The sequence below is a fragment of the Dysidea avara genome, chromosome 2 (genome assembly GCF_963678975.1).
Source record: "Dysidea avara chromosome 2, odDysAvar1.4, whole genome shotgun sequence".
NCBI lineage: Eukaryota > Metazoa > Porifera > Demospongiae > Dictyoceratida > Dysideidae > Dysidea > Dysidea avara.
Genome location: NC_089273.1, coordinates 35,811,026 through 35,837,479, shown reverse-complemented (window position 1 = coordinate 35,837,479; position 26,454 = coordinate 35,811,026). Strand labels below are relative to the sequence as shown.

Here is a 26,454-nt window from a genome sequence, read left to right as displayed (position 1 = left end):
ACAAAAACTGCTATAAAACGCGAACGCGTTATCCGATTGCCTTTAAATTTGGCACACAGAAAGGGGGTATAAAGGCGCATCTCTGTACCAACTTTGGCTGGAATACCATAAACAGGCAAAGAGTTATGAGCGATTATGCACGAAAAATAACACCAATATGTTGTCACGCCTACAGGGTAAACCGCGTATTGGAAGAAGCTGAAAATCGGTGGGTGAATAGGTTAACTATTGAACCTCAAACCTTTTGTGGTTTGAAAGAAATCGAGCTAAAAACCAGGAAGATACAGCGAAAACATCAACAGTGTGTAACAATTACGCAATCAAGATTAGCTAATTTTTATTATTATTATTATTATTATTTTGCTTGCCACGCCTACCAGATAAACCACTTGGGGTAATGCTTTGAAAATCGCTGTACAGATGGAGTTATCATCTTAGAAAGGCTCTTCAATGGTGTAGAAAAATCAGACTTAAAGCCACGGAGTTATAACACGAAATCCAACTTGGTGTAGCAAGTGCGAGATCGAGATACTCTAATAGAGCAGTCATCCTAATAGAGCAGTCACCCTGAACAGAATTCAAGAGATCAGTTAGAAATAAGTAACCTGTATAGAGATCAGCTACAAACAAATCACCCTGTAGAGAGTTCAGCTACAAACAATTCACCCTGTTCAGACATCAGTTAGAAGAAGTTTTCTTGTAGAGAGTTCAGTTACAAACAAATCACCCTGTTGAAAGATCAGCTAGAAGATGTCACCTTATAGATAGTTCAGTTACAAAGAAACCACCATGTAGAGAATTCAGCTACAAACTAGTGACCCTGTAGATACATCAGCTAGAAGAAGTTACCTTGTAGAGAGTTCAGCTACAAAGAAACCATTCTGTAAAGAGCTCAGCTGCAAACAAATCACCTATACAGAATTCAGCTACAAACAAATCACCCTGTAGAGAGATTAGATAGAAGAAGTTACCTTATAGGGAGTTCAGCTATGAACAGATCACCCTGTAGAGAGTTCAGCTACAAACAAATCACCCTGTAGAGAGTTCAGCTACAAACAAATCACCCTGTAGAGAGTTCAGTTACAAAGAAACAACCATGTAGAGAGTTCAGCTGCAAAAAAAATCAATCACTCTGTTGAGAGTTCAACTAGAAGAAGTCACCTTGTAGAGAGTTAAGCTGCAAATAAATCACCCTGTAGAGAATTCAGCTACAAACAAATCACCCTGTAGAAAGATCAGCTAGAAGAAGTTACCTTGTAGAGAGTTCAGCTACAAAGAAACCACCATGTAGAGAGTTCAGCTAGAAGAAGTTACCTTGTAGAGAGTTCAGCTACAAAGAAACCACCATGTAGAGAGTTCAGCTGCAAACAAATCACCTGTAGAGAGTTCAGCTAGAAACAAGTCACCCTGTAGAGAGATCAGCTAAAAACAAGTCACCCTGTAGAGAGTTCAGCTAGAAGAAGTCACATTGTAGAGAGTTCAGCTACAAAGAAACTACCACGTAGAGAGTTCAGCTGCAAACAAATCATCCTGTAGAGAGTTCAGCTAGAAGAAGTCACCTTTTAGAGAGTTCAGCTACAAAGCAACCACCATGTAAAGAGTTCAGCTGCAAAAAACTCAATCACCTTGTAGAAAGATCGGCTAGAAGAAGTTACCTTGTAGAGAGTTCAGCTACAAAGAAACCACCATGTAGAGAGTTCAGCTGCAAACAAATCACCTATAGATAGTTCAGCTAGAAACAAGTCACCCTGTAGAGAGTTCAGCTAGAAGAAGTCACATTGTAGAGAGTTCAGCTACAATGAAACTCCCATGTAGAGAGTTCAGCTGCAAACAAATCACCCTGTAGAGAACTCAGCTACAAACAAATATGTAGTGTAAAAAGATCAGCTAGAAGAAGTTACCTTGTAGAGAGTTCAGCTACAATGAAACCACCATGTAGAGAGTTCAGCTACAAACAAATCACCTGTAGAGAGTTCAGCTAGAAACAAGTCACCTTGTAGAGAGTTCAGCTAGGAGAAGTCACGTTGTAGAGAGTTCAGCTACAAAGAAACCACCATTTAGAGAGTTCAGCTGCAAACAAATCACCCAGTAGAAAGTTCAGCTATGAACAGATCACCCTGTTGAGAGTTCAGTTAGAAACAAGGAATCCTGTAGAGAGATCACATAGAAGTATCACCTTGTAGAGAGTTCAGCTACAAACAAATCACCTGTAGAGAGTTCAGCTACAAACAAATCACGCTGTAGAGAGATCAGCTAGAAGAAGTCACCTTGTAGAGAGTTCAGCTATAAAAAAACCACCATGTAGAGAACTCAGCTACAAATAAATCTCCCTGTAGAAAGATCAGCTAGAAGAAGTTACCTTGTAGGGATTTCAGCTACAAACAAATCACCCTGTAGAGAGTTCAGCTACAAAGAAACCATTCTGTAAAGAGCTCAGCTGCAAACAAATCACTTGTACAGAATTCAGCTACAAACAAATCACCCTGTAGAGAGATCAGCTAGAAGAAATTACCTTGTAGATAGTCCAGCTACAAACAAATCACCCTGTAGAAAGATCAGTTAGAAGAACTTACCTTGGAGAAAGTTCAGCTACAAAGAAACCATTTTGTAAAGAGCTCAGCTGCAAACAAATCACCTGTACAGAATTCAACTACGAACAAATCACCCTGTAGAGAGATCAGTTATAAGAAGTTACCTTGTAGATAGTTCAGCTACAAACAAATCTCCTGTAGAGAGATCAGCTAGAAGAAATTACCTTGTAGAGAGTTCAGCTACAAAGAAACCACCATGTAGAGAGTTCAGCTGCAAAGAAATCACCCTGTAGAAAATTCTGCCAGAAACAAATTGCCCTGTAGAAAGATCAGTTAGAAGAAGTTACCTTTTAGAGAGTTCAGCTACAAAGAAACCATTCTGTAAAGAGCTCAACTGCAAACAAATCACCTATACAGATTTCAGCTACAAACACATCACCCTGTAGAGAGATCAGCTAGAAGAAGTTACCTTGTAGATCGTTCAGCTACAAACAATTCACCCTGTAGAGAGAGCAATTAGAAGAAGTCACCTTGTAGAGTGTTCAGTTACAAAGAAACCACCATGGAGATTTCTGTAATCAATATATGTGACCGGATTTGCGAAAAGGGGTCTTCCACACACATCCAATTCCGTAACCGTTGGAGACCATAACTCAGTGTTCAAGTAACATATTAACCTAAAACTTTCACCACGTATTCAGCTATAGTGGTGCTCACCACTGTCCAATATTCAAGGCAATAGCTCTTTCCAATCTGAAGTTATCAATTGTCAAAGTTGGCAAATTGGATGTGTGTGGAAGACCCCTTTTCGCAAATCCAGTCACATATGTATTATACAGTATATATAATTTGTACATTTACTGATAAAATATTTAAAGTACATCTACTTAATCTTTTCTTCTTCCTGTAGTAAAGAAAAAAACATAGGTTAAAAAAGTCCCAAAGCTGGCCATAGGCCGGCTTTGGGGTATACAAATACAAAAAGAAATGAAATCTAATCCAAAACAGCCAAGCTGTAAAAAAAGTGTGCAGCCCTCAGAAAGGCTATGGTGAAAAAAGATGTGAAATCCAAGGTGGCGGCCAAGAAATGGCTGTGATGGTAGGTTAATGGTAAAAATTTTAATAATGACAATTTAGGTAAATTTTGTGAAGCGGCACAAAAATTCACCTGAATTGTCTTTATTAAAATTTTTACCACTAACCTACCATCACAGCCATTTCTTGGCCGCCACCTTGGATTTCACATCTTTTTTCACCATAGCCTTTCTGAGGGCCGCACACTTTTTTTACAGCTTGGCTGTTTTGGATTAGATATTTATTACATGTCAATTAATCCCCACAGGATGATTTGCAGCTGACCTCTCTACTCGGTGACTTGAAATGTAGCTGAACTCTCTACAGGGTGATCTGCTTGTACGTGGATGAACTCTTTACAGGATTCTCTGTACAGGGTGACTTGACTCTAGCTGAACTCTCTGCAGGGTTATCTGTTTGTAGTTGAATTCTCTACAGGGTGATTTGTTTGCAGCTGAACTCTCTACAAGGTAACTTCTTCTAGCTGATCTGTCTACAGGGTGACTTGTTTCTAGCTGGTCTCTCTACAAGGCGATGTGTTTGTAGCTGAATTCTCTACAGGGTGATGTGTTTGCAGCTGAACTCTCTACATGGTGGTTGCTTTGTAGCTGAACTCTCTAAAATGTGACTTCTTCTAGCTGAACTCTCTACAGCGTGATCTTTTCATAGCTGAACTCTCTACAGGATGATTTGTTTGCAGCTGAACTCTCTACATGATGATTTCTTTGTAGCTGAACTCTCTACAGGGTGATTTGTTTGTAGCTGAAATCCCTACAAGGTAACTTCTTCTAGCTGATCTCTCTACAGGGTGACTTGTTTCTAGCTGAACTCTCTACAGGGTGTTTGTTTGCAGCTGAATTCTCTACATGGTGGTTTCTTTATAGCTGAACTCTCTACAAGGTGACTTCTTCTAGCTGATCTCTCTACAGGGTGATTTGTTTGTAGCTGAACTCTCTACAGGTGATTTGTTTGTAGCTGAACTCTCTACAAGGTGATACTTCTAGGTGATCTCTCTACAGGATGACTTGTTTCTAACTGAACTATCAAGAGGGTGATCTGTTCATAGCTGAACTTTCTACTGGGTGATTTGTTTGCAGCTGAACTCTCTACATGGTGGTTTCTTTGTAGCTGAACTCTCTACAAGGTAATTTCTTCTAGCTGAACTCTCTACACGGTGACTTGTTTCTAGCTGATCTCTCTACAGGGTGATCTGTTCATAGCTGAACTTTCTACAGGGTGATTTGTTTGCAGCTGAACTCTCTACATGGCAGTTTCTTTGTAGCTGAACTCTCTACAATGTCACTTCATCTAGCTGAACTCTCTACAAGGTGACTTGTTTCTAGCTGATCTCTCTACAGGGTGACTTGTTTCTAGCTGAACTCTCTACAGGTGATTTGTTTGTAGCTGAACTCTCTACATGGTGGTTTCATTGTAGCTGAACTCTCTACAAGGTAACTTCTTCTAGCTGATCTTTTTACAGGGCATATTTGTTTGTAGCTGAGTTCTCTAAAGGGTAATCTGTTTGCAGCTGAACTCGGGAGTTTCATTGTAGCTGAATTCTCTACAATGTGACTTCTTCTAGCTGAACTCTCTACAGGGTGACTTGTTTCTAGCTGATCTCTCTACAGGGTGACTTATTTCTAGTTGAACTATCTACAGGTGATTTGTTTGCAGCTGAACTCTCTGCATGGTGGTTTCTTTGTAGCTGAACTCTCTACAAGGTAACATCTTCTAGCTGATCTTTCTACAGGGTGATTTGTTTGTAGCTGAATTCTCTACAGGGTGATTTATTAGCAGCTGAACTCTCTACAAGGTGACTTCTTCTAGCTGAACTCTCTACAGAGTGATAGATTGTTTTGCAGCTGAACTCTCTACATGGTGGTTACTTTGTAACTAAACTCTCTACAGGGTGATCTGTCCGTAGCTGAACTCCCTACAAGGTAACTTCTTCTAGCTGATCTTTCTACAGGGCGATTTGTTCGTAGCTGAGTTCTCTACAGGCTGATTTGTTTGCAGCTGAACTCTCTACATGGTAGCTTCTTTGTAGCTGAACTCTCTACAATGTGACTTCTTCTAGCTGAACTCTCTACATGGTGGTTTCTTTATAGCTGAACTCTCTACAAGGTGACTTCTTCTAGCTGATCTCTCTGCAGGGTGATTTGTTTGTACTGTAGCTGAACTCCCTACAGGTGATTTGTTTGTAGCTGAACTTTCTACAAGGTGATACTTCTAGCTGATCTCTCTACAGGATGACTTGTTTCTAACTGAACTCTCAACAGAGTGATCTGTTCATAGCTGAACTTTCTACTGGGTGATTTGTTTGCAGCTTAACTCTCTACATGGTGATTTCTTTGTAGCTGAACTCTCTACAAGGTAACTTCTTCTAGCTGATCTTTTTACAGTGCATGTTTGTTTGTAGCTTAGTTCTCTACAGGGTGATTTGTTTGCCGCTGAACTCTCTACATGATGGTTTCTTTGTAGCTGAACACTCTACAAGGTGACTTCTTCTAGCTGATACAGGGTGACTTGTTTCTAGATGAACTCTCTACGGGTGACTTGCGTGTAGCTGAATTGTCTATCAGATTAACTGTTTGTAGCTGAATTCCGTACAGAATATCCTGCAGTGTACTATAATTCTGTAATGGAGTAAGTTATAAACGTAGCTGAATGCTCTATTAGGGTGACTGTTCTATTAGAATATCTCGATCTCGCATTTGCTACACGTAGTTACCTTTTGAATCATAACTCAGTGGTTTGTAATCCGATTCTTCTGTACTACTGCAAGGACTTCATATGATGATTATTCCAGCTACACACTGATTTTCAGCTCATTGCTCTAAGCGGTTTGCCTGGTAGATGTGAAAACTAATAGTCTTTTTATTCATAAAAATCGATCGCGTAATTTTGACACAGGTTGGGTTTTGTGTCATATCTCCATGGTCTTTATCTCAATTCCTTTCAAACCACAAAAAGGCACTCCTACGATGGTTACTCCATCTACATATATATTTTTTAAACTCATTCCTCCAAGGGGTTTACCCTGTAGGCGTGACAGACCTTCGACCTTATTTTACGCACATAATCGATCATAACTCCGTGTATGTTCATCGGATTCCTACCAAAGTTGGTACTGAGATACTCCTTAATGAGTCCTTCAAGTGTGCCAAATTTCAGCCCTATCCGAGTACGCGTTCGTGTTTTATGTAAATATTTTAATGACGACAATTCAGGTGAATTTGGTGCCGCTTGGTCTTGGTACAAAATTCACCTGAATTGTCATTATTAAAATTTTTACCATTAACCTACCATCACAGCCATTTCTTGGCCGCCACCTTGGATTTCACATCTTTTTTCACCATAGCCTGTCTGAGGGCCGCACTTTTTTACAGCTTGGCTGTTTTGGATTAGATTTCACTTCTTTTTGTATTTGTATTTAGGGCTTTTTTAACCTATCAGTTTTTCTTTACCACAGGAAGAAGAAAAGATGAAGCAGGGGGATTTCTTTGTAGCTGACCTCTCTACAAGGTTATCCTTCTAGCTGATCTCTCTACTGGATGACTTGTTTCTAGCTGATCTCTCTACAGGGTGACTTGCTTGTAGCTGAACTCTCTACATGCAGGGTGGTTTGTTTGTAGCTGAATTTTCTACAGGGCGATTTGCTTGCAGCTGAACTCTCTACATGGTAGTTTCTTTGTAGCTGAACTATCTACAATGTAACTTCTTCTAGCTGAACTCTCTACAGGGTGACTTGTTTCTAGCTGATCTCTCTACAGGGTGACTTGTTTCTAGCTGAACTCTCTACTGGGTGATTTGTTTCTATATAGCTGAACTCTCTACAATGTAACTTCTTCTAGCTGATCTTTCTACAGGGTGATTTGTTTGTAGCTGAATTCTCTACAGGGTGACTTGCTTCTGTACAGGGTGAGTTGTTCCTAGCTGAACTCTCTACAGGTTATTTGTTTGCAGCTGAACTCTCTTACATGGTGGTTTCTTTGTAGCTGAACTCTCTACAAGGTGACTTCTTCTAGCTGATCTCTCTACAAGATGACTTGTTTCTAACTGAACTCTCTACAGTGTGATCTGTTCATAACGGAACTTTCTATTGGGTGATTTGTTTGCAGCTGAACTCTTTGCATGATTGTTTCTTTGTAACTGAACTCTCTACAAGGTAACTTCTTCTAGCTGATCTCTCTACAGGGCAATTTGTTTGAGCTGAACTCTCTACATGATGGTTTCTTTGTAGCTGAACTCTCTATTAGGTACCCTTTTCTGACTGATCTGACTACAGGGTGACTTGTTTGTAGCTGAATTCTCTACAGAATAACTTGCAATGTAATATAATTGAGTAAATTATAAATGCAGCTGAATGCTTTATTAGGATGACTGTTCTATTAGAGTATCTCGATCTCGCATTTGCTGCACGTAATTGCCTTTCGAATCATAACTCAGTGGTTTGTAATCCGATTCTTCTGTACTACAGCAAGGACTGTCTATGATGATTATTCCAGCTACATACTGATTTTCAGTTCATTGCTCTAAGCGGTTTGCCTGATAGACACGAAAACTAATAGTGTTTTTATTCATAAAAATTGATCGCGTAGTTTTGACACAGGTCGGATTTTGTGTCATATCTCCGTGGTCTTTATCCCGATTCCTTTCAAACCACAAAAAGGCACTCCTACGATGGTTGCTCCATCTACATAGCAATTTTCAACTGATTCTTCAAAGGAGTTTACCCTGTAGGCGTGACAGACCTTCGACCTTATTTTACGAAAATAATCGGTCATAACACCGTGAATGCTCGTCGCATTCCTACCAAAGTTTTTTTTTTTTTTTTTTACCCGGGCTTGATGGACTGCCCTTGCCTACCACCCCCAGCACATAAATGGCCTGTGCTGGACAAACCGGGACTTTCTTAGTCCACGGCAAACTGAGACTCTGCCCGAATCAGCTCCACAATTGGGGGAGTCTTAACATAGTGACCGATGGATGAGCGGGCTCCGCGGATGCATTGTATGGAGGACCGCAAGAGAGAAAAAGATAGACAGCACCTTAACCACCCCATGACAACAGAGCAATCATCGCCCCACTTGTTTGAAAGTTGATGAGCCAAGCGTTGATAAAAAACAGAAGCCTCATGAGCCAGACCACCAGAGGCAGACATTACCAGGGGGGTAAAAGAGGCATGCTCCTCCTCACGAATTCTCTGAGCATACGCACGTTTCTTAATGTTCTCGTGCCTCCGATAACAGGAGGCCAGTGATGAGGACGCATTAGAAGCAGCCAGAGGGTTGAACACCCGCACATCCACAAAACATCTTTCACTTCTTCCACCCCAAAAACCATTCATGGCGATGTCAAGACGGGCACCATCTTGGATATTGGCAGAAGCAGGGTAGTCCTGCTGTGAAACCGGCTGGAGCTCTGGTTCAACAGCTACCTGAGAGCATACTTCAGTCAACAGGGTAGCAGTTAGATCTCTGATCTCATTGTGTCGGATAGAAGGTAAGCCACCCTTGGGACAGGATAAAGCATGCTCCACTGAAAAGGAAGTCCCACATGCACAGTGAGCAGGAGTCCGCTGAGGAGACCACCCATAACGTAGTGCCACGGCATCGTGAAACGCGGACTTATGCAGTGCAAAGCCATGTTCCTGTAGGGGCCGGGTGGTAAGCCAGTTGGAGGCCCCTTTGGCTGAGGCTAGATCTAAAGCGCGTTGAGAGGAGGGATCTAAGTGGGTACGCAAACTGGAAGATCTATCCGAATAGTTGGAAGATTTGGAATTGCGGATTGCGGACTTGCGAGATAGCTGTTCTGTTTTAACAATAGCCGAATTGATACCCCGGTCCAGAATGAATTGTGAAAGAGGCTCAGCAATGTGACACGAGGCTGAATACTCCTCAGCTGCAATAAGAGTTGGGTTTATGATACCCAAACCACCATATCGAGGTGGAAGGGCAAATAATTTACGGATTGTGTCATTTGGTGGAGAGCAACCCATCGAAGTAGGGATAAGTACCAGCCGGATGTTGTCCTCAAGGGGTTGTAAAGCCTCTGATATGTTTGGAGTAGTGCGACAAAGGTAGAGCCAATGGCTTGACAAGCCATGAGTGAGAGCGGAATAAGCAGCATGCGGCTGAACTTGTGCGAACTTGGCAAGCCGTGTAATCTCTGCTGACCAACCAACAACCTTGTCCCTCACAAATTCCTGGACATAAGCGTTTGAACCAATGGCAGCCCCAAGGTAGGGACGGCCCGCGGAAGTAATTTGAACATCAGTATCTGAATACAGAGTAGTAGCAATTGAATGGAACCTTTCCTTAGAAACTAACCAAGTTTTAGGAGCATTCACAAAATAGCCAAAAGCAGGTCCCTTAATACAGAGCTGGTTCCACCAGATGAGCAAGTCCTGTATACTGCCACAAGCACAAGCATCATCAGCATACCAGACCTGGTCCACTGTCCCATGAAGTTGATTGATTAAAGGCACTGTAGCAAGGGCATACATAGGCATAGCCAGTGGGTCTCCCTGTGTAGTACCCTCCTCTGATAAAATAACCTCCCCAGAAACAAGCAAAGAGGCTGGAGACCTATAAATATTGATCAGAATAGTGGAAAGTGGCGGGCACAGTTGTCTGATGTTGTGTAGAGCCACCAAACGGTTCAGCGAGTTAAAGGCATTGGAGGCGTCCACCAGCAACACAGCCTCAGTGCTTCCTTCCTCAAAAACCTTTCGGACAGCATGAACCGCAGCCTCCGCCCCAGAAAGTTGCCCCGCACAAAGTTGGTGTGAACCAGCTGCCTCCTGAATGTCATCCCGCAGGATGACCAGCACAGCCTTAGCAACAATACAGTGGGCAAAAGCTGACTTCCAACTGTTATCACAAGTTATTACAGAATTTACTTCAAGTTTCACTAGCTCTAATACAACCACTTCATGTGTACAGAAGATGTGGAATGACTTCAAAGCAATGTGTGTGGATTGTATGGAGCTTGTGCCTTACACATATCCTAGTTCTAGATTCAACCAACCATGGGTCACCACCAGAACCAAACGTATCTGTAGGAAAAAGAAAAGGTTATATAATAAAGCCCGTTCTACTGGGTTAGCGAGTGATTGGTCCAACTACAAAAACATAAAAAAGTTATCTCAGCATGAATGCCGCAGAGCATACTACAATTATGTGTCAAGAATATCTGACCCTAGAGTGAACAACAAAAAGTTTTGGTCTTTCATTAAAAATTGTCGTAAAGATACTACTGGAATCACAACCCTGACAGTTGAAGGGAACACAATCACAGATGATACAGATAAGGCTAATGCTCTTAATGATCAATTCAAGTCTGTGTTTACAATAGAAGATACTTCAGTAACACCAGAAGTACCAGGCCCACCTTTTCCAGATATGGACTGTATTGAAGTTAATGTTGAAGGAGTGACACAATTACTGTCTAACTTGGATGCTCAAAAGGCTGGTGGCCCTGACAATATTCCAACCAGATTTTTGAAAGAATTCTCTTCAGAACTAGCACCTTGCCTTACAATGTTATTCCAAGGATCCTTAGAACAAGGAATTATCCCAGATGATTGGAGGAAAGCTTTTGTGGTACCTGTTTTTAAGAGAGGGGATCGCTGTTTACCAGCAAATTATAGGCCAATTTCTCTTACCAGTGTTGTGTGCAAAACCCTAGAACATATAATATCTTCAAATATCTACTCTCATTTAAATAAACACAATGTTCTTGCTGACCAACAACATGGCTTTAGATCCAGAAGATCTTGTGAAACCCAGTTAATTGAAACAATTGATGACTTTGCCACTACTCTCAACCTATCAGGACAAATTGATGCAATTTTCTTAGATATGTCTAAAGCCTTTGATACCGTACCTATAAACAGACTCTGCAGCAAACTTAGTCACTATGGTATTTGTGGAAATATATTAAGATGGATTAAAAGCTTCCTGACAGACAGATCCCAACAAGTTGTTGTGAATGGTGAATATAGCCAACTGTGTAAAGTAACTTCAGGAGTGCCACAGGGGTCAGTGTTGGGACCACTCTTGTTTCTATGTTACATTAACGATATTGCACACAATATTTCATCAAAAATTCGGTTGTATGCAGATGATACTTTACTCTACAGAAGTATTCATTCTGAACAAGATGTGGTAGCCCTTCAGAATGATTTGGATACTTTATCACAATGGGCTGATGTTTGGCAGATGTCATTTAATCCTTCAAAGACTGAATTTTTGAGAATTACCAATAAAATGAATTATGTTCAATCATCCTATTACCTATCTAATACCTTAATACCATCAGTAAGTCATACAAAGTATCTGGGTGTCATTATCGACAAAAATCTTAAATGGACACAACACGTTAACATGATCACTGCAAAAGCAAACTCAGTAAGAAGTCTTTTACAACGGAATCTAGCAAAGTGTCCTGCAACAGTTAAATGCTACTGCTATAATACATTTGTTCGCCCCATTCTAGAATATGCCAGTACAGTGTGGTCCCCATACCATCATAACATCTATAAATTAGAAATGGTACAGAGAAGAGCAGCAAGGTTTGTGATGAATAACTATAATAGAACAGCTAGTGTGACAGAAATGTTGAACAGTTTACAATGGCACACATTGGAGAAGCGAAGAAATAGTTTGAGAGCCTCACTAATGTATAAAATAATTAATGACATGGTAGATATTAATGTGCACCAACAGTTTAGACCAAGCAACACCACAACTAGAGGTCACCATCAAAGATTTCTGCAGTTGCCAACAAGGGTAGATGCTTATATGAACTCCTTCTTTCCTTTTACAATAAAATTATGGAACCAACTAGATGATCATATTATCCAAGCTCCATCTCTTGATTTATTTAACAATTATATAAATTTGTAAATAAGTAGCTAACTACATATGTACGAATATACTCATGATTGAGTTTGTACATTAACAAATATATATATATATATACGTCTCATAACCTCGCACACACCAATAGGCCGCACCCCAGGATTTTTATCCAAAGCAATGAGGCGACACACCAAAAAAGGCGAGAGCAAATCTGGGGAGAGGAAAACAGTACATAAACGACGAGCAAATGAGGACATTGCAACACACAATTCACCTGAAGCAGAGTGGAATGAGGTACAAAGTCGACGCCAACCACGAGCGTCGATCCCAGAGGGTCCAGCCGCACCAGATGTCCGCAAAGCAGCAGACCTGATAACAGCAGCATTAAGAGAAGAGAATATAACAGGGTGTACGGATGGTGGGTCAGCCCAATGCTGTAGAAGACACTTAGGATCCAAAGGCTGAGCTGGAGGATGTTTAGCCCGCAGAACATCGCGAACACAATGGCCGGGAGAAGCAGAATCAGCTATCTCATCCAAGTTTAGAACTCCACCACGTTGGTAACCTGAGACTAATCGTAAAGCAGCCTTGGTTTTACCCTCAAACATTAGCTTAGAAAAGTTACGTACAAGTTGTGCCTCACTTAGTTTTGGTAAATGGCTCTTGAGACGACCCTGTATAGCTCCTCCCTCAGTAACCAGTTCAAGTAGATTCCCATCCTTCCACTGTTTCAGCCGCTGCTCCAATAGGAGAGTGTGATCCTTGTCCTTAGATGTGCCGCTTGGCTTCTGGAGCAGTAATATACAAACCACAACAATTGCCTTAAGGGCGACAGATTCCAGGGAAGAACCCTCACCTACAGCACGAAACAAACGAGCCAGTTCAAGTACAAAAGCCTTACCAGCTGAACCCTGTGGAACTGCAAAACTGTTCTTCTTCCAATGTATCACTTCCAAATAAACTTTATCCAATTCTGAGATAAAACAGCTTCCATCAAGATCCCCCCACTGAAAGTTAGGCTGAACTACAGGTTGAAAATCAGGTAGGTCAACAACTGACGAATTGTTCAATAGAATGTCGTTGGAGTTGTTAGAAGTCAAGCAGGGGGCGTTAGGTTCTTCCTCCTCGTCAACCTGCGCGACGGATGAGGGACTTTCCTCCCGGAGAATTGAACTCTGCGGATCCAAGCTGGCCCTCGAGCTGGCCTGGAGTGTCGCATTTGGTTCAAAACGGCAACGACGCCTGCCCATCTCATCACGATAAGACACCAAAAACTTCGATATGGGCTGATCTTGGTAGCGAATGGTTGTCTTCCAGTTCTTAGAAGAAGCTTTACCCGCTTTGCGATGAAGGTCACATGGAGTCAAAAGGTCCCCATTGAGCCGAACACAACGACTGGTGCCACTGGACAGTTCCTTGGTTATCAACTTCGCTTGCAAAGTCCCACATACTATGTCGACGGCCTCCAGAGTTGAGCGACTCTCCGGAAAACCAGGGAGAGAATCGACCATTACGATTCCCACAATCGAGTTGAGCGACTCTCCGCATTCCTACCAAAGTTGGTACAGAGATCCGCCTTAATGAGCCCTTTAAGTGTGCCAAATTTCAGTCCGATCCGAGCACGCATTCGTGTTTTATGGCGAATTTTGCGAAGTGTGCGAATTGAAGAAGTAGAAGAAGAAAAAAACGAAGAAATTAAAAAGAAATTTTATTCGCTCGTATCTCGAAAATGGCTGGAACGATTTTCTTCATATTTGGTGTGTAGATTCCCCTTGCTGGCCGGCACCTCTCTAGCTAATTTGGTTCCAATCGGATAAGGGATCACAGAGCTACATAGATGTGAAAATTGCGTTTTCTTTCTTCCTGTTAATATACTCACGGGTGGCACGCCGGCTGCTTGGGCCGCACGACACACTACCGTGTGTCTTGATAGAGCAGTCAGCCACTCTTATAGAACGGTCTCATAATATTATATTCTGTCTCTTGACTGCCAGTAGCTTATTAATTTATTTGTAATAACAAGTCTAAAAGTATAGCCTTAGAGCAACTTAAAAAAAGATTATGCTGGGTGGGAATCATGCTCCCAGAAAGTCACCCATCACTGTTTGCATTTTGTAGCTGTATGCTTCAAACTCCATGTGTAACTTTCATTGCTATAAGATTCTTTGACCTGCTCCACTTCATGCTTTGCTACTTAATAGTTCTAATAAATCTAAATTTATCTTGGGAAAAAATTCTCATTTGGAGTTCTGCCCCCATGCACAGTCCATGAAGTGATGCATGCCGATGTGAACACTATAATTATTCTATAAGTCCAATCCATTAGCATTGTCAGACTCATGCTATGGCTTGTTCCACTGACTTAAGGTTATGGTATAGTCATGGGCAATCATTCAAAAGTTTGAATGCCTATCGATTCTTTTTGAGAAGACCATAAAACCAGTCTAGCAGCGTGAAAAGTTTCAAATGAAGGTGAAGCCCTTCATATTTAATGTTTTTAGGTAGCTACAGTTTAGTTTGAGGCAGGTGGAACACTACAATTGTTGTAGTAACACAAGTAAGCCAGCCCGCACATCGCTCAGTTCCAGCTGTCACTACCATGTTTTTCCGCCGCAAAATACGCAAAAGCTGTAGGCTGTATTGGCATTTCTGGGGCATAGTGATACTGTATATTAAATTTATTAGGTCCTGTGGAAGCATTTTTTGGCGTGTTTCTTCCCAGTGACTCAGATACAAGCCTTCAAAGAGCTTGTTTCACTCGAAAAACTACTAAAACTTCAATAAAACGTCTATACAACCAGTAACTTAAAAAATCGCTTCGACAGGACCTAAATATTTTAGTTGTTTAATCACTTGTGTTGAAATTATAAGGATTCAGTAATCTGTTAGTCTGGTTTTTGGCGGCGCGTTTTTATGAAACATCGCTCTACTGTGGACCACACACCCAAGAACAGTCGTTGTTCTGTAGTAAAAACAAACAAGCACAATTAGTTGTACTGCTAACACAACACAGTTGTTGAAATTATTTATCCCTGCTTGGTTTAAAGCAGGTTTTGTAATTTGTTCCGCCCACACATTTTAAACTTTTCCGTAACCTTAATGGTTGTAGCTATACTGTATTTAATGCATTTTCCTGTCAACATCTTATTCTTCATGAAATCCATCCTGATGAATTCAACATCATTAATGTGACCCAACTTTGGAAAACCAAACAGTAAAAATGAGTAGTGAATATACCATGGCAAATAGTGAGCATCACTAAGAATTGTAGTGAAGTTCACTATTTGCCACAGTATTCACTACTCATGATTTTTAGGTGCATACATCCTTTTTTCAATTTGGCTCAATGGTCAATTTTTCTCTTTTGTAGCTAAAATAAAAGGCACCAAATATCTTGTGTTAAATATTAACTTGATACCTTGTAGCATTCCAGAGATATGGCCAGACAATGATACATGTTATTTTATTTAAGAAAAGGACCAAGAATGTAATTATCAGAAATCTCTTTTATATAATTATTAGATAGTATAGAAAAGGAAATTTGTCCTTAAACTCATGGTAGCTACACCAAACCAAGGTAGATCATTTTCAGTCATCAGTGTTGCAAAGCAAGAATTGTTCACAAAAAGCTTCCTATATGTCATGCGTTAATAACATAATTGGAAGAATTGATACCATAAAAGCAGCATTGAATGATTTGTTTACTTCAGACTCTCTTAATAAACATTTCAAAACTGTAGCGGTGATGTGTCACTTAATCACATCAATCTGCTAGCTGACAATTTTGCAATGCCTGCTACTTCACGTGACACTAATCTGTCCACTTTTGCTGAATTCAATAGCTAAGTGTGAAAGTGCATGGACCGTCAACTGTATACACAACCAGAGCAACAATAACTTGCAATTGGTAGAATAAAACCAGTAGAGCAAGTTAAAGAGTCTGGGTAAGCTTATAGCAATGAAGGTCATACATGGAGTGAAGCATGATATGGGTGACATTCTAGGAGCATGATTCAAGTCCCACTCAGCAAGATTTTTTTTATTTGAAAGCACTAAGACTTTTCACTGTGTTATTAAAAATACATTAACAAGCTACTGGCAAAATCAGTCACAGTTAAGAGATAGAATATGAGACTGTTCTATAAAGTGGCCGGCTGACTGCTCTATTATGATTATGATTATATACTGGGTGGAGACAGCATATCTGATAATTGACCCAGGTAATTACAAACAAAAAACATTTAACACATACATGCATACATAAAATTATTTATTATGTGATGACAAGGTGGTTGGTAAAAATTTCTGTGGATTGCTCTTCAATAAAGCTGTTAGGTAGTGTTCCATTCTCTTAAAGTATTCGGAAAGAAACTTTTCTGATACGATACAGTGGAACTGACTGGGATGATGAATCGATGTTGATGAAGCTGTCTAGTTGGATACTGAGTTGGTAAGAAATAAGATGGTAGCTGTATGGAAGGAGTAAGCTGATGAACAATTTTGTGAAATTGGCTTAACCTATTAATGCATATGCGTCTTCTCTCTTGTAGGGTTGGCCATTCAAGGAAGTTCAACATATCTGTCACACTACTGTACCAACTAAAATCAGAAAGGACCCATCTTGCAGCACGCCGTTGGATTTTTTCTATGTCATATATTAAGTATTCATGATAAGGGTCCCAGACACAAGCTGCATACTCTAACAATGGTCTTATACTGGTAATGTAGGCATTTTGCTTGACATTACTACTACATTTACTTAAGTTGCACCGAAGAAAATTTAAGGATCTGTTTGCTTTAATGCACATAGCTTGAACATGATGTGACCATTGCATGCTTTCATGCAAAATAAGTCCCAGGTATCGATGTTGTTCTGTTACTTGAAGAGTTTCGTCATTTAAATTATAGTCATAATTAATGGGAGATATTGATCTTGTGCACCTTAATACTACACATTTGTCAATGTTCAATTGCATCTGCCACTATTAGAGTATCTCGATCTTTTGTAAGTTCGTATAATAATATTATTATCTCATGTTTTAAGGTGGCGCTGAAGTAATTATGTGAAGCCGTACAATGCCCATTTGTCACTATTAAAATTAGCCCACGTGCTTAATTAGCTATTTTAGGGTGGTGGAGAACTGTGCTTGTGAACCATGTAGTCTACATTTAAAGAGTTCTTATGATAGTCTTTAATGTTGTAGCTTAGCATGCCAAGTTCCGTGAAATCACCCGCTTTAATTTCGTGGCTATTAAACTCTGAACTTATGAGCCGATTTTAAAAATAACTCACCCCAGAAACAACCTAGCGCTAAGCCGCCTTGGCTCTTATGGTTTCTCACCTTGTAGAACAACTCTATGGAATCCTTTTTAACGATAATAACGTGGAAACTGGTTAAAATGCAAACCTGCATTTTTCAACAAGTGATATCACGCCCGTCAACAGCGAATCACGAAAAATCTTTCCATAGCCCTGTAAAGAAACGCTTCACCAGTGCCTCTCCCAAATTTTGAGAGTCTATGGTAAGTAAATATGGAATTATTTCACGAATTGTGAGACAGTGTAACTGGCCAGGGCGCGCTCCGTAAAGCAGTAATCACGCGATGACAGCTGGTGTTGTTCGCTGTGAAGTTACCAGAGTTTTGACAAGGTGATGAAGTCAGTACGTGAATATCGTTACTTGTATCAGCAATAGTAGCCTGACAGTCTGATAGAGCTGGTTCTTTCAATATTTCGAAGCACTTCGCTTTGTTCTATTAGTTTTCCGTGTTTTTTCGTGCATGACCACAAACGTGATGTCCCATTGGCCTTGTAAGGCTTCATTTGATTACTTCAGCGCCACCTTAAAGGAGGGAAACTACTTGCATGAGTCCTCTTCTACATCAATAAACCATCTTTAGTGCAAAAATAACAGTTGCTAGTAGTATTGTGTACGTCATCTCCCAGCTCCCGGTCCAGGTTTTAGCAAGAAATCTCCCGCTCCCCTCCCGGTTTTAGCTACCAATTGAGTAAGTATTAAACTGACTGATGCCTTCAGACAAGCGTAACTCGATAACGGCTATGGCTACGGGCTTGATTTTTTCACTGTTCGACGTCGTTTCGGCGACAGGTACCTTTTGGCCCGAATACCGCAGTACGTACAATGAATTCTTCATAGACTTACCAGTGTCCTCCCATTCATCTTTGCTGACAGCGAAAAGTGTTGATTTGGCGATAGCACGTGATGGTTTCCCTTCGTAACGGAAATCGTCCGTATTTTAATAGTGGCTATTTTGATAGCAGGGTACTTTCAAATTCGTAGTTAGCTACTGCTGTGTAACTGGTTGAACATAGCCGACAACGAAGCGCCAATAGATACTTCACTTTCAGACGATACTTGATACAACTGGGGCACGACACCATTTCTTTCTGTATGCGTGGATTGCAGAGGTGCTTTTTGAACAGTTCTTGATTCGAAATTTTGCGTAACGTAGCTGACAATGTATGCTTCACCTTTTAGACGATAATTTGGCCGCGTGGTGCCATTTCAGATGCGGTATGCCGGTCATAATAATTATTCACAAAAAAAGTTTATAAACAAGTACACAGAAAAATTTGGAATTTTCAACTAGAGTAGGGACTATAGCACATCGATAAAAGTACTGAAATAAGCATGATATTAAATCACAGTAAAACAATAAGAAGTGTTATATCCCTACTGTGCTCTGTGGTATTACGTAATGAACAGACTTCTTATAGTGATGCAACGTAGGGTACAAAGAGTCTCGTTATTGTAATTATTATGAGTTGTTGTAATCTTGAGTGTGCTAGTGATTGTTGTATTGATTAACAGAATTATTAATAATTGTTTGACTTGTTAGTGAACGCACCGCAGCAACCATCACATGGTGTCAGAAGTGGGATGGCTGGCATTCAGTTGAAAACGCCGGAACCTTTCGACTTCAATAATCCAGACAGCTGGTCCAAATGGAAAAGAAGATTCGAGAAGCGTCTGGTTTATCGGGAGAATCTGAAACTCGACAAGTGAGCACACTGTTGTATACGATGGGGGAAAATGCCGACAACGTTCTAACTTCCACGCGAATTACTAGTGAAGAACGAAAGAAATATGACACTGTCCTGGCCAAACTTGACGGGTTCTTCAAAGTTAGAAGGAACGTGATTTTTGAAAGAGCCTAATTTAATCGTCGCAACCAATTACCTGGTGAAACGGTGGAGCAGTACATCTCCGAGCTTTATGCCTTAGTAGAGACTTGTGAGTACGGAAACTTAACAGAAGAGATGCTCCGTGACAGAATTGTTGTTGGAATAAGAGATGAAGTCATGTCCAAACGCCTTCAGCTCGACCCGGAACTAACGCTCGACAAAGCTAAGCTAAGAAGGCAATACGTTTGAACGAAGCTGTACAGGATCAGTAACGTCAGTTAAAAGGTGAAGAGACAATGCAAGATCCTGTAGTAGTGGATGCTGTATCCAAGTATTCCAACAAGAGAGCCATTGGTGGAAAAACCACACCCCACCCACAACAATTCAGAGGGGGCATTTGCCAGACAAACAACAATTTGCACAAGCATGCAGTAGGTGTGGTCACAGTAGACATCCATAAGGTGTGAAGTGTCCAGCTATCAGTGCCACATGCCACAGATGTAACAGAACAGGGCATTACAGCTCAATTTGTTTTTCCAAGACTAAGAAACAAGCATTTTCAGTCGACACTTCACCCACTGATGAATTATCTGTAGATACCACACCCAGTGAGAAACTACCTCCTGTTGAAGAACTGTCCCTTGATACTGCATTCCTAGATGCCTTGGCAACCAGTTCAGAATCATCTTGGTATGTTACAGTGACTCTGGATACCAAAGTTGTTCAGTTCAAACTAGACACTGGTGCTGCAGTAACAGCCATATCAGAGGAAACATACCGTGCACTTCCAAAAAACAGAGTTGAAGAAGCCCTCTAAGATATTGTCAGGACCTGCCAACCAAAAGTTGACTGTACTAGGACAATTTACAGGTGCTCTGTCTAACAAAGATATTTCATCTAGACAGGAAATCTTCGTAGTACAGGGCTTGATACACAACCTCTTAGGATTACCAGCCATCACAGCACTGCAGCTCATTTGCAGAATTCATACTATGGTTGCTGAGGACATTTACAGCCAGTTTCCCACAGTTTTCCGAGGTTTGGGCACTTTAGGGGAAGAATATTTGATTAAACTCAAGGATGATACACAGCCACATTCTCTTCATACCCCTCGTAACATACCACTACCGCTTCGTAAGAAAGTCCAAGAAGAATTAGCTCGAATGGAGTCTGGTGGTATTATTTCTAAGGTTGACGAGTCCGCACCATGGTGTGCTGGGATGGTGGTGGTTCAAGAAAATCTGGGGCCATCAGAATTTGTGTCGATTTGAAGAAGTTGAATGAAGGTGTTCTCAGAGAAGTACACCCGATTCCCAAAGTAGATGAAACTTTAGCCTTGTTAGCTGCATGGTGCCACTATATTTTCCAAACTCAATGCCAATAGTGGGTTTTGGCAAATTCCTCTTGCCAAAGATTCTCGCCACCTTACAACATTCATAACCCCATTTGGGCGGTATTGTTTTAACAAATTGGCATGAAATTGCCTTTTGGCATCACAAGTGCCCCAGAACTATTTCAGAAATGGATGAAGAGAATTCTTGAGGGTCTGCAAGGGGAAGTATGCCAGATGGATGATATCCTTGTGTTTAGTTCCACGGTTCCACCTAGGCATGCGTCTATTATGCTGGCATAATTTCGGGAATAATAGGTACTGAAAAGCATTGGGGAATATTCCGGAATAATCGGATGAATTCTAAGAATAAATGGTACAAAATTATAAAGTTTTGTTGTGGTGTAGTGTAAAAATCTTTTAGATTTACTACCAAAACATTGCAAGCATTAAAACGATGAAAACGATCGAGATACTCTAATAGAGCAGTCACCCTAATAGAGCAGTCAACTTTGAGTCCATAATTCTAATAGAGCAGTCACTTGTTTAAAAACCTTAACAAAAATACTAATTTGGCACACATATTTGGGAATAATTTGAGAATAATAGGTAGACTCAGGAATAAATTTGAGCATAATAGGTGAATAAAAAAAGAAGTGCCAGAAGGAATAATAGGAAGATTTTGGAGGATAATAGACTTAAGCCTAGTTCCACCCCACAAGAACACAACTCTAGATTATTGGCAGTACTTCAGCGACTACAGCCTGCTAATGTCACCCTGAACCATACTAAGTGTGAATTCAACCAAAAATCTGTGAAATTACTGGGACACCTTGTTGATAGTCAAGGAATCAGAGCAGATCCAGAGAAGATTGCAGCAGTACCTATTAGATTATAGGATCAGACTTATTTTTATACAGAAATACATGCAGGGAGGAACAAATTAAATTCGGTAGAAGATGTGTTGTCTGCAACAGATCAATTGTTTGGAATTTAAAGAGTGCACAAGGGTGGTAAAGCCACAAGCAAAAAGCAGATCATAAATTTTTAAACTGATCTTTTGGAATTTGCAGTGGAACCTGTTAATAAGGACTTGTATATAAAAGTAATGAAATCTCAACAAAAATACCCAGCCAGCAAGACAAACTACACACAGCAATATGTCAAAGCAGGAATCATTAGGGACCCGCCGATTATGCTGGCATAATTATGAGCATAATAGGTGTCTGAAGGCATTGAGCATAATGCTAGCATAATAGGTAGAATATTTGTGCAATAGTATGAATTCTTGCTTATCAAAATAGCTATCACATAAAGATCGATATACTCTAATAGAACAGTCAGTAACTCTAATAGAACAATCATATAACTGACTGTTCTATTAGAGTATATATCGATCTTTTCAGTGATATGCATTTTGACAAGTAAGTTTGTGCTTCAGCCACTTATTATTTATCCATAAATTGGAAATTATTACTAGAGCATGGGAACTGAAGCATAAATAATTGGGCATAATTTGAGCATAATGGGTAAGTATTATTTAAGCATAATAGGTAAATTTTTGAGCAGTGCAGCATAGCATAATAGGTAAAGTTATGAGCATAATCGGCGGGTCCCTAGGAATCATGCATTCATACAGCTACAGTGAAAATCGGTAAAGTAGATAACAACAGCTAGGAGTCTCCAATGTTCAATTAGGTACATAAAAAGGTCAACAGAAGCCAATCGTTGAGCTACCAATGATTAAGATTAACAGTTGTCGAATTTCTCATGCTGTACGAAATTACTAGTGCAGGCAACCAGGTTTCTGAACAGAGGAGTTTAGTCATGGATCATGTCACTACATGATCTTAAACAGCTCCAAACACCTCAGTGTATATATTTATTGAGTAATATAACTATTCTGATGAACAAATTGCATATTATCAACGTATAACAAAAACATAATTATGTTGGTCACAATTTTCAATGTTATTGGTAGAAGCTTTATTTTACAGAATTCGAGCTCTCTTCATAAGATTGAGAATTTTAAAAATGCATACATTTCACCTTAAATGACCGTTAAACAGCATGAGGAGGTGGAGAAGAATGGTGAGGACGCACATCAGGGAGAGCAAAACCTTGTGATTTGATGAGGCAAGACCATTACAAACAACATCAGCATCCATTGAGACTCCTGTATGATAGGCACCAACAACATGGCTACCAAGACAAATTAGATGATCTAAATTCTTGCATAACGCAACTTCTCACAGCTCTTAAACATTGGGCATAGTCTATGTATGCAGACTTTAGTAAAGCTTTTGTTTCAGTGACTTGTGAAAGATTACTTTTGAAGCTTAAAGTATCTTGGCACAGAGAAATGTGTACAACTTTGTAACAGAGCAATGTATTTGAATAGATAAGATCAAAGAAGAAACTAGCTGTAGTGATAAATGGTATAAATCAGCAGCAAATAATGTTTATAGCAGTGCACTTCAAAGGTCAGTGTTAAGTCTTCTTTTGTTCTATATCAATGATCTCCCAAGTGTGATAGTGTCTCCAGCATTGCTGTTTGTAGATGATGATAAATTCTATTGTCCAACTGTTAACTAGCTGAGTGCTTTTCAGTTACAAGATCTTGTTAAATATTTAACATAAAATGGTCTATGAAGTGGCTATTTAATTTATAGCAAACACGGTGGTCATACATCTGGAGAAAATCATGAACAACCCCTAAACGTTGTATCAAAACATACACTAAGGACCTAGGAATAATAGTGGATTCTAATTTGATGTTTCATAGTCAAGCAACTGCTGCTACAAACAAGCTAATGATGTCTTAGGTTGCATTAAAAAATCATTCAACAGAATAAACTCCTGTGCACTTACTATACTCAACGAAACATTGGTAAGACCATACACAAATGTTGTCTGGGCATTACTTTGGTGACTGTCAAATACTGGAGAAAGCACAAAAGAGAGCTATCTAATGTGTTACTGACCTTTTTGGTTAGAAAATGTGACTGTCTCTGGGAGAACCAGTCTTATCGCCCTTTTAGAAAAATATTGAGAAATGTCAGTTTAAAGTATTTGGAGCATTTTAGCTTGCAAATGGTGGTAGCCATGCACATGAAATAATATCACATGTTTTACAATTGTTACCTTCCAGATCATCCACTGATCAAGTAGTCAACAGCTAATATTCCCACAATTTATTAGCTAGTTTGGAAACTGAGGTTGTGAGTTGGTCTTTTTTCTTTATAATTTTAAGAATAACAAGTTCCTGATGAATATTTTATTAGAGTAGCTGACTGTTCTATTAGAGTATTTTCATGTTTAGCAGTTTTTTTTAGAAGTTATACCCCTGAAACATATCCCCTCTAGTTAATTCCTATAAGAGGCAAATTTAAATTAACTCTGGCAGATTATCTCTTCTCTTCTAACTCTTTCCTTGCCCATGTATGCTTTAGATGTAATTTCACCTGTACTGGCAGTTGCTTCTACAATCCTTGTAGCTAGTACATAGTAAAATTTTGAGTGTGGGTGCTTCAGCCCCCATGGGGGTAAGTTTGAGAGGTCATTTTTGTGATATTCAAAATTTTAATCTAAGTGCTCCTTCAAACAATCCAGTCCAGTCTAACTTCTGTCAAAATGTAGAAAGAAGAGAAGGGAATAGGATTAGACATTGAACATTCTCATCTCAAAAACCCTAATTTTACTACCACAGGACTGTGGGAGATTTGACCACTCAAGGTGTACAAGAACTGAGGATCAAGTATGGTCTTACACAGCGTTGAAACCGGGTCGGGTCATCCGGTCACATTTTCTCCGGGTCATCCGGGTCAGCAGTAGTGACCCGGTTTCAACGTTGGTCTTACAGTAGTGATGGGATGGATTTGTGATAATAATGTGCATGTTCCACTGCTTGAAGGTTCTCAGTTTACTAATTTGTTAAGATGCCTTACTGTAGTTATACTGATAGTAAAGTGTCAGTAAACTTAAGTATATGGAACATAATTATTTTACTAAGTTTTAAACTCTCAGTAAAACATCAGTGAATGCGGGTTTACTGAAAAACTACTAAAATAACAAACAATTAACTGTTCCATATACTGGGGATATACCACTGTAGTAAACTAAGATACTTCAAGCAGTGGTGCATACACGGTGCCCAGTCTATAGCTTACATTGCCCAGTTGCTGAGGCACCCATTACTGTGCAGGTCTCGGAAATCCACCTTTAGGGTTGTCTAGCATTTTAGCATTCTGTTTTTGTTGATTAGATTGATTATCAGATGTGATTTGAAATATTTTAAACTTGAGTTTACTATCCATGTTACAATTTCAAGATTTCAGAGCAAAAAAATCATAGTACGAGAAGTAGTTGAATCAGGATACGTTTAGTATACAAGAACCAAGATATCAAAATTAAACTTTTAGCAACTGTATGAGAGTTTTGGAGGATTGATGAGGATGCAAGGTGTAGTGCACATTAAGCAGTACACTTATTGACACAACCAAGTGCTACATTATTATACTAGTGACCAAGCTCTTCTGCCTACCCATTAAGACCTCAGCGTTCAGCTATGCAATGTTGCATTCCAATGAATTTCCTCAAGAAACCATTCCTTCATCAATTTTGGTCACTCAGGACATTGTTATTAACAACAGACATTCTTCCACAATGGGCGTCATTTAACTTAAAAGTCTTTTTGATCTAGAACACCACCTTGAATCAGCCCATAATGGAAGCAAAATAAACCAGAACATACTATACAAATTAGTAACTAATGCAAATATTAGCTGAGTTGGATTGTTCAAATATTTTACATTGTTACTCAACTATAATTGAGATCATCAGTGTCCTGGGTCATTTTCAATTGCATCCCATCAAGCAAAATGGCCATGTTACTAGTTTCATACAACCAGATTATTACTTTCTATATACAGCCACTGTTAAAAGCCACATGACAAGAGCAAGCTTATAAGGCTAGAAAGAACTGTGTTTCTAAAAGAACTTTCTTTAGTAGGAATTTTTAAGGAATAGACAGCTAGTCAAAGCTACTGTAATTAATTATAATAATTTATTATTCTGCATACTTTTTCACACACACACATGCACACACACAACACATACTAATGGAGGATATAGCATGGGGCATTTTAAAAATACAGAAACTATCTGCTCTCCCCAACCACCTTCAATTTAGCCTGTTTGTGTCCAGCTCCTGGATCTGCTGCTGCACAAATACACGCACGATTTTCTTTCTTTTTCCCTGCTATGCCCACTATAGCCCTACAATTGTAAGTCTTTTATGGAACACATGTTGTCGGAGGACTTCACATGCTCAATTTTTTTTCCGAATTCGTAAATATTTTGCCCATTGCAAAGTTAGGTTTGGACTAACATATGTAATAGACACATTCCAAAATTACGTCACTGTCATAGCAACAGCCTTCCGCCATTTTGAATGGGGCCACTGACAATAATCATGGTTACGCTACGTTGAAATACGATGATGAA

General features: G+C 39.8%; 2 protein-coding genes across 4 annotated transcripts in view; both read right to left on the bottom strand.

Annotated features, from left to right (window-relative positions):
* LOC136247197 (neurogenic locus Notch protein-like) overlaps positions 1-26,454 on the bottom strand; it is a 59,971-nt gene that overhangs the window by 28,383 nt on the left and 5,134 nt on the right. The window lies entirely within an intron of this gene.
* Positions 11,958-13,998, bottom strand: LOC136246322 (uncharacterized). Its single transcript, XM_066037716.1, has 3 exons — positions 12,747-13,998; positions 12,594-12,683; positions 11,958-11,971 (listed from the first exon to the last, which is right to left on the bottom strand). The coding sequence occupies exons 1-3, from the start codon at positions 13,981-13,983 to the stop codon at positions 11,958-11,960; spliced, it is 1,341 nt and encodes a 446-aa protein (XP_065893788.1). The 5' UTR covers positions 13,984-13,998.

What these genes read in the sequence shown, in the direction of transcription:
- LOC136246322 (XM_066037716.1), bottom strand. Translation starts at nt 13,983, where the DNA reads ATGGTCGATTCTCTCCCTGGTTTTCCGGAGAGTCGCTCAACTCTGGAG. An exon ending in CTCATTCCACTCTGCTTCAG is followed by an intron (nt 12,684 to 12,746) that starts GTGAATTGTGTG and finishes TCCTCTCCCCAG; the next exon opens with ATTTGCTCTCGCCTTTTTTG.